Consider the following 18,003-nt stretch of genomic DNA (forward strand, 5'->3'; position numbering starts at 1 on the left):
TCTATCTATCTATCTATGCATGGACTCCTATTATTTTTTTTTTTTTCTGTGACATGCAAAAACATAAAATGCTGATTGCTTTTTGTCCACGTGCATCATCTCTTAGTTATGGGCATCTGTATATAATGGGTCCATTTTAGACACACGGTCATGGTTTAGTAGATAATGGGGGCAGCAGTGTTTACCCAATTTCCATGTCTGTCTCTCTCTCTCTCTCTTATATTCAGTACAAGCAGTAGCGAAAGACACACGTCTGAAATAGAATCCAATACATATTTGTAGAAGGCCACAAAAACAAAGATGCTTATCACATATCGCTGTATGCAAGTATAATTTAAACTGTAATGCTTACTGATATTGAGCTTCGACGAAGCGTAGTGTTACTTTCTGATTTGTATTATTTTTCCTGCATGAACGTGCCCATGTGTACGCAGATGAAAGTGTTCATTTCCCCACTAGGGGGCAGTGTAGTTCCAGCCCTCAAGCCCAAACAATCACATCCTGTGTATTCCAATTCAGGTGGCTATTTATCCATTTATGTTATTAATCTGTTTCCACAGATGAGACTGATCAGGTACTCGGTGCCTATTGTAATCCTGGCGTTTCTTTATTACAAGGTAAGACATTTTCACTTAGGCTGTCATGTATTTATTTGCATATATTGCCGTTCCGCCTGGGTAACTGTACACCGTAAACAATCAAGCAAGAATCCAGGAGCACACAAATGGAATTCATATCCCACTGTGTGTGTTATTTAGGGGACTTCTGATTTCAGACGTTATTTTTTTTTCTCTCTCTTTCTCTCTGTGTTAACATAGCAGTGAGAGTATGCAATCAGATATGAATTTGTGTATGTTTGTGTGTATAGATGTTTGTTGGGTTGCTTTGTTGATCATTGATTATCGTGAGTCATACCCATTACAGCAGTCTTGCAGGCTCGCTCCATCTCAATCGCTGTCTTTCTGTTGACAGTTCTGGCCCAGACTGATGGAGGAGATTTCGGAGCTGAGAGAGTTTTATGACCCAGACACCGTGGAGCTAATGGAGTGGATCAGGTAAAACAGCTGTAATCTTCCTCTTACACGCTAAAAGCAAACACTCGCTGACAGCCTTCAGTGCAAGGGTCTTCAACCTTAGGCATGCAAGCACTGTTGGCATGTAGGGCTGTATTCGTTGGCACTGATGAGAGCGAGAGAATTGAGTTTTTCATTCACTTAGTTGTTGATTTTTTAAAAGTGTTAAAAAAGTCTCTCGCATCTGCATGCCAAACTTGCTCTGCAGTAATTCCTCCTCACCATCCCACAATCTGGTTTTATTTAGTTATGTGCTGTGTGGAGTTTAGTTTGAGTTTCTTTTAGGGGAATAATATTTTGTTAATTGTCAGAGATGATGCATCATTATGTTTGGTCTGCATCAAATTTCATTTGACAAAAGTGTTGCTTTTATAAATGGAAAGCAATGTTTTAAGTAACTTCTGTGAACATAAAATGTCAAAATATTGGTGGAATATATAACTATATAATAGGTAAATATATGTAAAAAAATAAGTAAGATACTTATGGTATGTTCAACTGAATTTTTCAAGATGTGTAAAAGAAGAACTGATCATATATATATTTTTTTGATAAACACCTTTAAACAAAGTATCTAATCAGCCTTTTGCACTGCAATTCTTAACCCATTTGAGCCCATTTATTAGTTTATAGTTGCCATTTTCTTTTTATAAGTAATTTCTACATGCCATCCATGTTTAATTTCTCATAGATATGCAAGCAAACAACCAATTAAAAGATTTTAAGAAGGAAAAAAAAGGAATCGATTTACTTCCTGTCACATAAGGGGCCCTATCATACACCCGGCGCAATGTGGCGCAAGGCGCAGCGCAATAGTCTTTTACTACTTTAAGCTTGGCGCAAGAGTCGTTTTGAGGCGTTGCGCTACGCTGTTTAAATAGCAAATGCATTTGCGCTCAAATGTGCGCCCATAGGCGTTCTGGTCTAAAAAAGCAGACGTGTTTTGGCGCGTTGCTATTTTGAGAAACTGTAAATAGTCTGGTTTTTAGACCAGAACAAAGTCGGTCTGGTGCTAAGTGCGCCTGGCTTACACACTACACACAAGATGTAGAGCAATACGCAAATATCTTTAAATATGAAAAAGATATAATATCTTAAGGATATATATAGGATATAATAAGGATATATATAGGATATAAATATAAATGATTAAAATATTACAAAACCTATTAATTTCTAGCCTACATGAAGATTTAAAAACCACTGCCTTACTTTCTTCATCTCGGGAGGCTTTTTCAGTTCATTCAATTTGCTTTTGTATAATGTTGTTATTATCAGTAGTATTATTTATTATATCCATATTTATATTTGTTTTATTAAAAACAAGCTAAGATTTGTCCACCTGTCAGGTTTTAGACCATATGGGGCATAGCAGGTGTATTTGGAAATAACTCAGTATTTTGACCACATTTGGTTATTATTAATTATTTATTCGTTTGCTGGAAATTAGAACTGAATTTAGAAATAGTTTTGAAACAAATCTTTGTGCTTAACAAACAAAATTAATTATTTATAGGCTAATTGATGTCTGTGCGTAAAGGTTTCCCTATCCACGAGAGCAAAAGCGAAAGTGAACTTACTTTACGTCATGTTAATAGCAATGCGCTTATGGCGTGACGCAGCTGGCTCTTAAAGGTAATGGAAGATGAGACTCTGATTGGTTTATTCTCAAAACACACCTATAACTCATTAAGAAAATAAACTCAACCCTTTTAGACCATGGCGCAAAGCGGATTTTCCCGTCCTTAAGTTAGCAAAAAATCGCTAATTTTTATTTTGTTCACAAATGTATATCAACATAATCATAAGGGGCTCTAGATTCATCAAAATAAAACAAATCTTTGAGGAGATCTATAGTTTTTTTGTATACTTTGTCAAATGTTCAAGCAGCAACTGTAGTTGCCGGTGGGCAACTAGGTACAACTAGTGGAATTAGGGAATAATGTGTTAATAAGTTAATAAATCAAGGTTGTTGGTCTTGTTTAATGTGGTTTTTTTTTGCTTTCATAATACCCCGTCTAAACATAACTTAACCATTTAACTGATATCTTTACTTTAAAGATTTTCTAGACTTTTTTGATACACAATTTGATATACAGCAAAATCCTGAGAGTAAAATTAACATCTCCCTCTGCCGCAAAGAGTCAAAATAACACTGGAGCATAGTTAAAGTGCTGAGTGAACAGAGAATAATGAACTACTGCTGTAAAAAGCAGAACCACTGAAGAAAAGCACAAAACTAAAAGCAAATTCAGTCACAACCCTAGACCCTGCTGTACACACAAACATGGGTATTGTCTAAATTGCAGCTTTTTTTCTGCACAAAAACACAGTATCAGGTCACTGAAAAGCTATTTTTTGAAACTCTTGTCAGGTGAAGATTTTCAAAACTGCTTGGGTCTGTGTTTTTCTTGAAAATTGAAAAAAAACATGTTTTTGTTTACAAAAATACCTGTGGAAGTGTAGACATGGTCTTAGAAACTGAAAACTCAATAAATAGCAGCTCATCAGGATAATTAAACAACTCCACAAACACAATCAGCAGCTTTATTTGTTACTAAGCTGTCTGACTATTTCTATTAAAAGTCTGTAGTAAAATTCTCTGAAAATACTTGTATTGTTAGATGACAATGTTGTGGTATGCATTTAATTCTGTGTATTTACACCAGTATTTTCTTTACTTTTTGATTTTCATATTCTTTTTGGCTTAGTCCCTTTATTAATCAGGGGCCATACAGAATTAACTCTTTAATTTTTTATGTTATTTTTTTTTCTTCTACTGCTGTAACTTTTTCACTTTTCACGCTTAACGTTTCTTTTCTTCTACAAATGGCTGACTTTTGTTTGTATTTAGACAATTGTTAAACCTATTATTAATATTAATAATATTATTATTATTATTCATTTACCATATGATTTGTGTGTGAGACTTCATTTTGATGGTCCCTATTGCACATTTTGTTGACTTAAAGTTGCATTGCAACTACATGCCAATTAGTTTTCATTTCATTATTAGTAGACTGCCTGCTTAATATCTGCTGATACTGCTCCTTCTACAGACAGTTAACTGACTATCAGAAACTTTGCAAGTACATGTCAACTTACACTAACCCTAACCCCAACCTAACAGTCTACTTATAATCTATTTAAAATTAGTTGGAATGTAGATGCAATGTAAATTAAGTTCAACAAAATGTCTTAAAGGGAGCATTAAAATAAAGTGAATAAAACTTTCTCTTAGTAGTTGTAAATAACAACTGCAATAACAATAATAATAATAATAATAATAATAATAATAATAATAATGATAGTAGAAATTGTTGTTGTGATAATAATAACAATTAGCTGTAACGCTTGAAAAATTCATGCTTGACTTTTTAAAATAATATATATATATATAAATTTATAATGTTTTACATTGTAATTTATTTAAATTAACATTTTAAAATAACAGCTGCTGTGTGCATATAGCAATGATTTGGTCTGAAGTACCACGTCTTTTTCAAACTCTACTCACTCACAAAATGACACTTGAACATGACACTTTAGGAAAAGATGTCTTTGACGCCACAAGTTAGCGCCACACAACTCACAACAAGAGAAGTGCAAAAACAACAACACCACAAGCATAATGTGGTAAAGTGTAAAAAAAACAAAAACTCCCTCATTTAAATAATTCAGTAATGACGCCATGCGTCTGAGAAAACAGAACGTGGCATTCCACACCTCAGACATCACAACATATTGCATTTCACAGCCATTAAAAAGGAAAATTGGCTCTTTGCGTTTTTAAAATTGCCAACCTCTATATCAAACTAATGTAAACATTCGTTCCTCCTGCCCTCTTATTCATTCCATCACGAACTGTAAAGGACACAAATAAAAAGCTGCAGTGAGCGCTCGAGTCATCCCACAAGATTTGCAGCAGTATGGCAGCAGGTAGCTGTGTTTGGAACCAGGCCCCCGCTTAAAGGTGGACGTCATGAATTAGACATTAGCTGCTGGAGAGACTCCAACGGTTGGCCACAGAGGGTTTCATCAATGACAATATTCTCAGAGAAAAAAAGAAAAGAAAAAAAACAATAACACGCTTGCTCATATAGTAGTCAAGTTTATTTATCTGTGAGAATGAGTGAGACATCGGCCCTGCAGTGACACAGGTGATCTCTCCCTGAAGAAAATGTGATTTGTGTCAGGGATTAGTGGTTGAGTTCCCTTGGCTGGCGCTTCTGCATTAAGCCGCTTCCACACGCTAATTAACCATCAGATGAAAGAGTTAAGCGGGGATCACTTCACACTTCTGCCTGTGCGTGGCTTGCCAAAGCCTGCACTGTTTTATATGTAGATTAGCAGAGATGCTCTTCTGCCTGGAAGGGAGGGCGGGCATGAAAAAGCGTATCAGGGAGAGTGGCAGAATCAGCCTCTTCTAACCGTGATTGGAGCTCGCTGCATAATAAACCACATACTGGGGCACAATGTGAAAAAGGGAGGGCGAACAACTACTACTGTGCGAGCAGCGCTGTCAAGCAATCTTCTGATTTATCTGGAGCTAAAAGCAACACATTAGACATAATATATGAGTGCATGAACGCTCCTAGTTTTTCACTTTTACGATTTGGCGGTACGCTTTTAGAGCGATAGGTGTTCCAAACCATTGGTGTTTGCTACATAGGCGGGATCCTCATGAGCGATTGATTCTGTGTTTTTATTGCTACTCTCCTCACGTGAGAAACACACAGAAAACTTGACTCCGAGGAAGCCTACGATAGCCGAAGAAAGCCATTCGTTAGCATTCTCTTTCATCTCGGTTGCTGGAAGTGTGAAATTTGAAATCTGCCATCTTTGCTCTTGGCATAATCTTAAGGATTATGAGTATTATATGCAAAAATGAAGAAACATATCCCATTAGTTAACATTCTGTGGGCTTGTGGAAGATCTGTGTCGAGGATTTATGTTTTTATTGAAAATATGTTTCTTTGTGAAGGGAGTTGAATGGCTGTTTACTTGTGTTCATGTTGTTAAGGTAGCAACACAACAGTCTGACAACATATCAGAATGTAAATGAGCTTAACTGTAGACGCTGAATTAATTCTAACTCAACAGTTTGTTGCATTGGATGTCAGTCTGGATGGACAGTTTCCCTGTGGAAATTAAGAAAGCTTATTTTCTCTATTGAATCAAAAAAAGTAAAACGGGGAATTGTCAGTCTTTCAAAAATCACAGCGGAAACAGCAACAAAAAGTTCTGAATTGTGAGTTTACAATGCTCAGCATAATTGTGTACAGCCTATTTTGAAAATAAATATTTGTGTCCATTTCTCAGTGAATATAGACAATGTATTTTGGTGCATTTGAACAAAACAGATTTATTAAACAGATATATTTATTAAAAAAACGTTTTACTCACCAAACATATTTAGAAATTAAAAGATAATAGAATAAAATTCAAAAAGAAATATTGAAAATGAATTACAACATACAAAATTTTGACAATTTTTATTTTTTTTTGCTTCTCTTGATTTTTCCTATTTTTTTCTATAACATAGAGATCTGGAGACACCTTTTTTGGACTGTTAGTTAATTTGTAAGACAGGGCTATTCAATTAGTTTGTCATGTGGACCGGTTCATAAAAAGCATCCCAAACGAAGGGCCGGAGAGATATGACTTGCTATATGAGTGATGACACAACAGCCTAAAAGAGCCCATATGCTGTATATTTTTGCTCCTTAAGACACCCATGTTGGCTTTTTCTACATTAAAATGTTAATATATTGTATTTTGAAACCACATAATATTACTGCATTGTACAAAAGACTTTTGTTTTTTTTTTTTACAAAAATTCAAATGTTGCATTTAAGAGCACAACAAAAGCAGTGCATTGCTGAAGCAGGCTTTTTCTACATTCAGACACATTCATATGTTTGAACTGCATAACAATTAGGGATGCAACAATTATAGATTTTGGTTGTATGATTATATCTGAATAATAATCATGGTTTCACTGTTGTCACGTCTAATGTAAATTCAAGCTTTATATTAGGTAAGTAGCTATTTAGATTAACTGTTGTTGACATCTGCATTCATGCATACATAAATATTTTAATTAAAAATTGTCTAACAAATCTTTTGTTTACATTGCACTGAAAGGTACGCACATCTCTCACCGTAGGATGTTTTCTACTGTGTGCGCCCAGAAAGACGCAAGCGCGTCGCTCTGCTGGCACCCACATATTTTCATGTATTCTTACATTAGAAATAACAAACTTGTAAGCGGAAAAGACGTGATATGGGAACGGCTGCTGCTATAGTTAATCCTGTGTGCGTGCGTATTAGCCTCAGTGTCTGCGAATTAAAGCACAGTTAATAGCGAAATCGACTAATCGTTGCATCCCTATTAACGATATCAGTGCATTGTACAAATAGCCTTTTCTACAAACATGTTTTCGGCTGCCCGCACCACTCGCTTTATGATGACTCACGCTCTGTGTAGCCTTAACTGCAGCTTGTGCTGTTATTGAACAGACACACGTAACTTCATAACTATAGCGGCCGTTTGTCGACTGAACTAAATTTATTTTTGATGTCTTGGTCACACTGTTTGAAGGGCTGGAACAAAGTGCCTCGGGGGCCAGATTCGGCCCGCGGTCCGCCAGTTGAATAGCCCTGTTGTAAGATAAGCTCTAGATTTGACTTGTCGACATGACTGTCGGAATATGCCCCCTTGTGGCAGTCACACAGAGTTTTCAGTTCTGACGTGCACTATACGCTGATTTCACGCGGCCGCCATTTTTAAGAACCAAAGTGAGGCTGCGGTGGGAAGAAACTCGGAAGTATAGGACCAGCACTGTAAACATTGCAGTAACATGCTGTGGACAACTCCGGCTGTTGCTGGGATTTCAAAATGGAGAAATTGTGTAAACATCACTTTAATATCATTAATTTATGTTTAATTCAAACAATTAAAAGCAATTTAGCATCAAATAACATCACAATCTCTTTAAGAGTAATGTGCTCAAATGTCCTCCTGGACTTTAGTTTATGGCATTAGGTAAATACCGTGAGGACGATTTCCTGCTTCTGTCTATGTAACCCGGTGAGCGATAAAAGACTGCAGTCCTCTGTAGCACATTCTCGTGTTGTCTGTAATAGTGTTGTCCCGGTACTGAAGTTTTAAAACCGTCTATTTCCGTTAACATTGAAGCGATGTTGAGCATGATGACTCGACTGATCTTCACAGCTACTTCGCGCTTCAGTCTCCGTGTATCGGTGTTTGCACTCAGTCAGTTCACCACTCTTCGCCCAGTGCAAATACAGATACACAGAGACTGTATCGCAAAGCAGCTGTGAAGATCAGTTCAGTCATCAAGCAGATCGCTCAGCTCGTCTGTGTTTGTACTCAGTAAACAGCGGAGGGTGAACTGATGACCTTGTCGGCCAATCACAAGCATTTCTGTTGAGACAGTGAACACAATGGCAAATCAGCGCTAATTTAAGAAAGTCATCAACAGTGCCTTAAATGTTAACGGGAAATTGGTGTTTTTTCTTTTAAGAAAATTTCAGAATTTCAGTATCGTGACAAGTCTAATATAGTGAAAGAATCAGTATATTAACTCGAGTTTGATAAATGGCATCTAAAATGTGTGTTTGGGAAAGAGAATGTTAGCTAACTAGTGCCATTTGCCTTATCTTAGCTAAAATGAGCTCTGATATCCCTTTTTATTTTCACCATTCATTCAGAACGGACATTTGGGTCACTCTTCTCTTCGCTGATAAGATATACAGCCAGTTCCTATGTAACTCCCAAGGATACTTCCAGGTTTCTTCCCACCGCAGCCTCAATTTCGCTTTTAAAAATGGCGGGCGCTTGTAATCAGTTTATTGACCTTATTCTCCGCAGACGAGCGGGCGCTGCCATTTGAATCTTTTTGGCACGAGACTTCCGGTCTCATTCACTTCCATTCATTTTTAGACATTAAAACTGCTCGTTTCGTTGTTTGATGTTGCAAACTGATATTTTCTTGTTATATTATTCTACTTGGTCTGTATAGTCATGCAAACATTTGTTTGTAGAGCAAGTAGTTGGACCGTTTTTTGCCGTTTATTATTCCTTGTCATTTCTCCCATAGGCGACTGAAACGGAAGTTCTAAGACAATCGCGAAAACAGGCGCACTTCCGCATTTGAGAATAAGGTCAATAGGAGAGAAGCTGTTCTCGCAGTGTCCAAAATAATGGAGTGCACAGCAGGAGCCATTATTCCCCCCCCCCCCCAAAAAAAAAAACACCTCTTATTTCTCATTTCACATCACATCCAGTTGGCCGGTCGCATCGGTCTAGTCGCAGAAGTTAAAATATTTCAACTGATCCGCAGCTCAATTCGAATCCAATTTTTCCGGCCATACAGAGATGATTGGAACATGCAGCTCCTGGACTACTCTGCATTGGAAATGAATGACTTCCGGTCTGTCGCTTGTCGTTTGTCGTGTGCAGTGGAAAGGAGGCTTTAGGCATATTGAACTATTATTTAGGTATTTATATTCTGTAGAATTCAAACAATCCACATTGAGCACATAAACTTTTAACCTACCCGACAAAAAGCTAATATTTGACATTGAAAAAAAAAAGTTTTATTGTATATGTGTACTGTTCATTCTTTAAAACCCAAAGTGTACTTCCGTTTTGAAGTGAAAGTCGTGTACATCTGAGCACATATCCTTCCGAAATATTCCATTTGATAGTGCGCATGAACCAAAGGCTCTTTCAAGGAGAGTCAGTTCAGAGTCTGTTTCCATATCTGTAACACCTCCAAGCAGATTCTTTGGACCTTCAAGACAAACTCCAGTCGAAAGGAGAAGTACAGGAAGCTCAGTATTTTGCCAGACTCTCACAGTTCAGTAACACATTCTGACATAAAAGGGTGCATTTCAGGTCCAGCCAGTGAGCAAATGCCAAAGACTGTTTCATAACACTGACTGTTTCTGTAGGAAACAGAGCTTCTGACAGCAGTTGCGGTGATGCAATGGTTTTACCAGTTAATTGATAATTGCCCCATTTATTTAGAAGGCAGGAGTTGCCCTTACCACAGTCATATCATTATGAGTATCTGATTTGCGAGAACCCTTTTTGCATTCATAAGGGTTTTTATAATTATCTTAATAGAGGTATCAATGTTAAAGAGGTGGTCCAGAGTGTATTTGTAAGTCTTGGTTGTGTTTATAAGATGCAAAGCAATGTGTGCTCATGCTTCATTTGTAGAAAGTCACATTATTTTTTCATATACCTTACTTTGGTAATATACAGCTACTTAGCTAACATGAAAACGGCTGTCATATTTCTTAGTTTCTCTGAAAGGCCCATCCTCAAGTGGGTCTGATTGGTCAGCTAACATAATGTGCTGTGATTTGCAGATCGGCTCCACATCACCAGGAAAAACATCCCACCCCTACAAGCATGCTCTTTTGCGCTGTGCAAATACTGTCACAGTAGCTGTTACCTGTATCAGTTTGTGCCTGAATGAGATAGAAAATCAAAAGGACACAGATGAACCTCTCGTCTGCTCTTTAAAATAAAATCTGACAGGTGTCTTTTACATATATTTAGGTTATAAGCATGTTTAAGTAATATGAAAACAATCACATATCTCTGCGAGTTTGTTATTTGTGATGTAGAACGCAAGGAAAGCTGCCGCATAGAGAGACACTGCAGCGCTGGTGAAGATTGTGGGTGTTTACAGCAGTTTGACTGATAAATATTAATTTGTAAATTGTTAGCAGTGCCAAACAGAATTTCCCATTGTTTACATCCTTGTTTATGTTCTTGCTACAACATATTGTTATCACTGAAAACTATGCATGTAATAGATTGATTATAACAAAAAAAACCACTTACAGCATAGGTCTCAAACTCGATTCCTGAAGGGCCGCAGCTCTGCACAGTTTTACTCCAACCCTAATCAAACACAGCTGATGCAACTAATCAATGTGTTTAAGACTCTTTTGAACAGTTGAATATTTGGATCAGCTGTGTTTGATTAGGGTTGGACCAAGACTGTGCAGAGCCCTCCAGGAATCGAGTTTGAGACCTTTGACTCACAGGTTGTGGCTCACAATCCACAGCTTCATCTATTATGGTTGGAGCTGCTCCTTCTTTGAGGAGTTAAAAATCCAGAGGCAAATCCAGCACTGAACTGGGAGATATTCTGGAAGCTGTCTATTCTGGCCCTTAATGTTTTCTCTTGCATTAAGATAATTATAATTATAGTGACTTTGTTATTGTTCTTTTGACAAACACAGACATCTTTTGTTCACATTGCGAAAAGCAGCATGTGACACAGAATAGGAAAAACAGAGAAGCCATTTTGTACAAGCTTTTGCAGTGGAAAGACTTATGTGCTGTGTCTCTGCTTACTGTTTGGTATTCTGCCCTTGATAAGGCATGATCTGTTAGTTTAATGTATATTAATCTGCTTATGTATATATTAGAGCTTTGTTTAGCAATATTACGACCTTTTGTGTTACTGCACTGTAGATTTGTTAGTAAAGTAATTGGAGCTACCTGTCTTATGCACTAGCCTATAGCATGCTAGTATGTAGTTTAGAAGCATATAATGTTTACTATTAGTTGATGTTAGCACTTTAATTTGATAGTTGACAAGGAAAGGAGGAATATAGTCATATTCATGCAAGTACAAGGACTCTGGATGTATATTCATGTCATTATTGTTTCTATTACAGTTTTACAAAGAAAATAAGGAAGAAATATCACAAGTGGTACATCAGTAAAGCTTCGAAGAATGCTACACTGTTTCACGAGTGCTTAACGAAGCCATTTATGTTTAGCTCACTGCATAGGCTAAATAAGTACATTTGGGCAGAAGATTTTCTTTTGTCAAATGCTAGCTATATATTTTTTTATAATTCTCCTGTAACATAATTCAAATTAAATTGTACGCACTTCCCTCTTTGTGTCGTGTCCTTTGGAAGCGCAATAACAGCAACAGATGAAGCTCTGTGGAAATAGCAATGTTTTTGGAGCATTTGCGATCTCACTAGCCCAGATGTATTTTTTGTACTCCTTCGCTGTAGGCTTTGCTAAGCTAGCTCTGTAAAAGCCAATGTCTTCCTTTGCATTGAACTTTGAGCGTCTTACATTCAGCGATGTTGTTTATGTTCACACAGCTACATTACAAATCAACTAAAATGTTTAATATGAGATCAAAATGGACCACCCCTTTGAAATCTTAAAATTAGCTATTTACTTCAGTCAGTCAAAATTCTATCAACTGTGAACAATAATAAACACACAGGCACACATATTGCTCTTTTATTTTTGTAATGATTATTAATGTTAAAGGTCAATTAGAATATACTTACAATATAATAATACAATACATATAATAAAAAAATATGTATGTGTTGGAAAAATTTATGCAATTTTCTCTCTTCACACATCAAATGTGTCAGTCCATAATGTTATTCTAGCACAAACTATGTGTTCACAGGTTTGGTTTGATTAAAATGTACTCTGTTGTGATAAGTAGGTAAGGAAGAAACGTGTTTGGCTCATTTAAATAAGCACAAACAACACTAAATAACAACATCAAACCAAAAACAGGAGAATATGCTCAAGCATATTTTTTTTTCCATGTCACAGTGAATTTTTTACCCATTACAGTCCAATATAAGAATTTTAAAAATGTCTTCTTGCTGCAAATGTTAATTTTTGAGTGACAAAGGAATTGTTTTACACATGTGTTATTATTATTATTATTATTATTATTATTATTATTATTATTATTATTATTATTATTATTATTATTATTAATAATTTTATTTATTTATTTATTTGACAGTTTTTGGATATTTTCTTTTTTTGTGTGTCCGGACAAATCTCGATTGAGAACTGTGAGCACACAGTCAAAATATTCTGCCCCATTATGATCACTGAAGCTGTGTGCGCACAAGGTGAAACAATTCTTTCTTCTTGCATCATATATCTGCATTTAGTTTGGGATTTTGCAAGTACTGAATTCAGTCAGCCAGTGTGCATACTCAACAAACTTGAAATATTTTCCTCACATAACAAGCTGAATGCCTCTGTTAGACCATTGCATTGACAAACTAAACAGAAATGACATATTGGCTGTCAGTGCTGAACAAAAAAAAAAAAAAAATCCAGAATCAACGCAATCTTTACTTTTACATTTTTACTTTAATTGCAACAGCAACTATTTTGTGGCATACTTATTTTAAACTTGAGAGGTTTGTCTAATATCCAACTTTGGTTGCCATCCTGTGAATTTACTTTTTGGTTAATAAGTAAAGTCAGTTTTGTTTTGCTCTGTTCCATTCCATTGTATCACAATATGTTCCTTAAAAAAAGAAGGTCAGCTGAGAAAGGATGTGTTAGTTCATAGGGCAAACCACTCATGGGAATGATACTATGATCTTGAGTTTAGTTCAATTGATTTTTTTTTTTTTTTTGCAGCAAAGTTAGAGATTTAATACAAACATTTACAACAATCAGATCAACTCACATCATCACAGACACACAGGTTCCCAAAAGAAAATTCATCAGGCTATAAAAAAACAATCAAGTTCTTTATAAATCATAAAATGTTTTCCAGAATGTATGTAATGCTGAGTTAGCAGCTAAGCTAACATCACTACTGTGAAAAAAAAGAAGTATGAGACATAACACGACGACATACCAAATATTCATTAAATAACTAAATTGCCACTGTGAGAACAGTGGGGCGTGAGAACAAACAAGTAAATTATGAGGACATTTATACACACAAGAGGGAAACAGATAGTTTCACAGCTAACTATCAGGCAGCCATAAGGTAGAGTTGGTGCATTCAAGTGAGGTTATTCAAAATGAAAAATAATAATAATAATAATTGATTAATTAATAAATCAGATTCATGGCTTTTTAAAATTATTTATGGTTAAAGTAAGATTGGTGAGCTGGTGAAAATTGGTGAAAAAAAAAAAAAAAAACTATTGCTCATTTGAAGCATTACAGCTCCAAACTCATGACTAGAGTTGAGTGTAATGCATTACTGTATTCTAATTACAATTTTGGGGAATGCAGTAATTTAACCAATGGGGTATATGCACAGCTAGTTTTTTTCTGCCAGTGATGAGCTTCCGGTGAAAGCTTAATGTATTTTCAATTTCAAAGGGTTCCTTTTACAGCATCAATGTTGTAATGCAATTACAATACATTCAGTTAAATAGACTTGAGCATTCAATTAGTTGTTCAAGCTTAAAACTAAATGAAAGACTGTGTAACCGCTAGCGCCATCTGGAGCAGTAGGCGAGCGCAGAAACTTCATTGAAAATACTGGGGCGAAATAAACTCATATTTTAAGGACATGGAGTGGGAAAATGGAATTTAATGCAGTGCTTCTTGTCTGATCTGAGACCCACTTTATATCATGTATCTATTAGGCAGTGAAGATGATTTTTAAAGAAATCAGACCCTAAACGTGCCAATTTTATAATAGTAAGACAGTTCACCGGTAGTATTGAGGCTGGCTGGTTGAAAAGACTGTGCATATACCCGGTTACATTTTAAATTTGTGTTACTTGATTACAGTTACTAAAGCCAATAATTGATAAAGTCAATAATACTAAACAAGTAATTGTGTTACTTACATTGTTACTTTCATTGCAAGATTTTAGAAGAAAAAAATGTTTTTTTTAAATCCCGTTTTCTGCTGCAACGTCAGTTAATAAGCATGCACTTTTAAATCACTGGAAAACCTGAGCTGAAATGCTTGCTGTCTAGAGTAATTGCTTCTTCAAATGGAAATACAGACATTACTTTGATTTCATCAAGTGTAAAAACAAAAATATTGCTGTGAAATGCAGTCCATGTCCAGTCTCTAAAGAACTTTCCACTGCTTTTAACTCAACCAGCAACTTGTTCAAGCACTTGAACAGAATTTATTCTATGACAATGCTCATCACCAAGGACGACACCAGTGCCCAAAAAAACATGGCGACCTAACTCAGCCTAAACAGGTTCATTTGGATTTCTGCAGGATTGGAAGTGAAGGTATCTTCTGATGATGAAGAGAAGTGTAGCTGCTTATGGGGCTGTTCATATATATCACGTCTTTTGTTCCTGCAAGTTCGTTATTTCACATAATGTGCGCTCGCATTTCCAGAACACCCAAACACCCAGTGCTTTTTCATACTATGGTTGTCAATGGTTACAGGCATCCAGTTTTCTTCTAAATGTCTTCTTTTGTGTTAAAAAAAAAAAAAGACAAACAGGTTAGGAAGTGAATGATGAGAGAATTTTAAGATTTGGGTCAACTCTTTTAGTCTTAATGTCAAGTTAGTATGTCATGCTGCTGTGATCAACCCATTGCTATATTTTTTCAGTGAATGTTAAACTACTGAAAGTTTATTTTATGCAGTTTTAAAAGTAACTAAAATAAAGTCATTAGTAATCTGATTACTTTTTACATTAAGTAATTAAAAGTGTAATCAAATTACATTTTTCCAGGAGTAATTTGTAATCTATTTCTTTTTTTTAAAGCAACTCAATCAACACTGCTCATGACCAACCTAAAGTTAACTGCAAAAACCAAAAGCCAGTGTGCATCAAAACAACAAAAGCATGCAACAGTACATAAAATACAGATTCACATGCATCACAGTTAAAAACGAACCACATCCACAGTGTGTTGGATGTTCAGAGGTGATTGCAAACAACAGTTTGAAACCTGCTAAACTGATACGTCACTTACAAATGAAACACATTTAATGTTAAAAGATAAACAATGTAGACTATTTTGGACATAAAGAATCAGCGTTAACAGGTCTAAAACAAACAATGATCAGCCAAACCACTCTGCCACTAAAAGTGCTTACTGCTTCATATGAGGTAGCACATTTAATCGGCGAGCCCAAAAAGGCTCATAAACTTGCAGAGAGCCTCATTCGTCCAGGAGCAATGGCCATCTGTAAAACTGTTTTTGGAGATAAGTATGCAAGTGACATCAGGCAACAAGCAGAGATGGACAAACTCGTTCCCGAAGAGTTTGCTCCAACACTTTGATTAGGGTTGTAGCTAAACTCTGCAGGACACCTGCCCTCCAGGACCGAGTTTGCGCCAACTTTGCTCCAGAGAATCTACGGTATCTGTTGATCAGCTGAGAAATCTTTGCAGTTACATGTATGTGTCCTCTCTACATGAGTGATCAGTGGCCTTTCAGTGCGACCACATCTGTCCTGTTAGATGGAAGCGCTTTCTTTGTCGTCGCTCTGAGACTCTGTCATCACAGTCAGCCTTATCATTGTGAACGTCTCTCTGCCATGTAATTAATTTTGCCTCTTTTGTTTTGCCGCTTTCTACAGTGCACCCCTTTGTTATAGGGCCCCATGAAGGAGTTATTTCTAAAATGTTGCCTTGTTTTGAAATAATGAAGATAAATGAGTCTTTTGTTTTCTCTAAAGGAAAAAGTTTCCCAGCCCCTCCGAGCACAAGTCATTTTGTGTTTCCCATGCGAACAAAGACGCATTTTGTTCGCCTGCTGTTTTCTCTGGTTTTTATTTCTCTCTTTTCTTTGTGTTTTCGACATCTTCGCTCTCACTTCCACTCTAATTGTCACTCTAGCCACTTTCCTCCTCTTTCCATTCTAATTTGATCAAATTAGTGGCTTTTTCTGCTGCTGCTGCTGTAGACGTCTCGATGGAGATGTTGTTGAAGATGTCTCAGTGGAGATATTTCACTAACGCGGCGCTAATAGCCGTGCTCGCAGATGCTCGACTTGTTTGAACTCCTGCAGAATTCCGCTAATTCACAAACACCCCAATATACACTCGGCTTGCACAAATGAAAGGTTACCTGACACCGTTTTACCATGCTATTTTCATCTTGCTTTACCACCGAGAATTGCTCATTTTGTAATTCGTGAAAGTTGACGCCTTTTTGCTCTGCCAGTTGTTGTGAAATCTAACTGGAAGTCTCAGATGCATGATGGCCTGAATTATTACTCATTTGAAAGATTTCTGTAGCTTAGTAACAAATCGGTTTACTGGTCCCAAATTACTCAAAGTGACTTCTGAAACCTATAGAGTGGAGTTTCATTTAACTTGAGCTCATTCCTTCGCTTGCAGATCAATCATTGACATTTTAAGTTGTGTTTTGGCCCGATCAATCAGTCTATCATCACCTCCCTCAGTCAGACTCTCCCCGAGGTCGGCCTCGCTCTCGCTCTTTCACTCTCTCTCTCTCTCTCTCTCTTTTTGATACACAGGATTAAGCTCCACACAACTTGAGAGCACTCAGATCTCATCCTGATTTAGCTTTATCCGCATACTGGCCAGTCTGAGCGTGTGTGTGTGTGTGTGTGTGTGTGTGTGTGTGTGTGTGTGTGTGTGCAGTGCATCTCATTGTCTGACATTCTGCCATTTGAAGGACCTTTAAGCAAGGCTATATGAACTGTTTGTTGCTGCATTCAGAAATGATGAAAAGATGTACTATTGCATTTCATTTATACCTTTGGAAAAAATTGTCCCTCTTTTGTTTTGTCCCTTATTCACGTCATCTGAAACTGGGATCAATGACATGACACTTATTTGTTTGCCTGTACATGAAATGCAAGAAATGTGTGATTCAGGCATGTATACATGGAATGGTTTAAAAACACCTATGGTATTCTGTGGTATTATGGCTTTAACTATTTGATTAAAATGAAATACCTAAATGTCTTCATTTAGACCTGAATACACTGTTTAAATTTGTGAGAAATTGGGATATAAAAAAGTTATAAGCGGGATGGGGGTTTAGGGTAGGGAAGCAGTTTTGTTCAAGTCTTATATATTGTATAGGTATACATATGAAAATAGCTAGGCCCACATGGAATCTGCAGGCGCAGAAATCCGCAGATTTTTGGCCCATTATAGAGTCTAT

General features: G+C 36.5%; 1 protein-coding gene across 20 annotated transcripts in view; it reads left to right on the top strand.

Annotated features, from left to right (window-relative positions):
• The window catches only part of dpy19l3 (dpy-19 like C-mannosyltransferase 3), an 88,225-nt gene that overhangs the window by 36,190 nt on the left and 34,032 nt on the right, over positions 1-18,003 (top strand). For 17 of the 20 annotated variants that reach the window (XM_087261717.1, XM_087261721.1, XM_087261720.1 and 14 more), the window contains 2 exons: positions 561-617; positions 973-1,055. In XM_087261717.1, the coding sequence (XP_087117843.1) occupies positions 561-617; positions 973-1,055 (140 nt within the window). Of the gene's footprint in view, positions 1-560; positions 618-972; positions 1,866-2,789; positions 5,129-18,003 lie in introns of those variants that run through there. The other 3 variants (XM_087261733.1, XM_087261732.1, XM_087261731.1) reach the window with 2 other exon arrangements.

This window comes from Danio rerio, chromosome 7, assembly GCF_052040795.2.
Source record: "Danio rerio strain M-AB ecotype USA chromosome 7, GRCz13ab, whole genome shotgun sequence".
Lineage (NCBI taxonomy): Eukaryota > Metazoa > Chordata > Actinopteri > Cypriniformes > Danionidae > Danio > Danio rerio.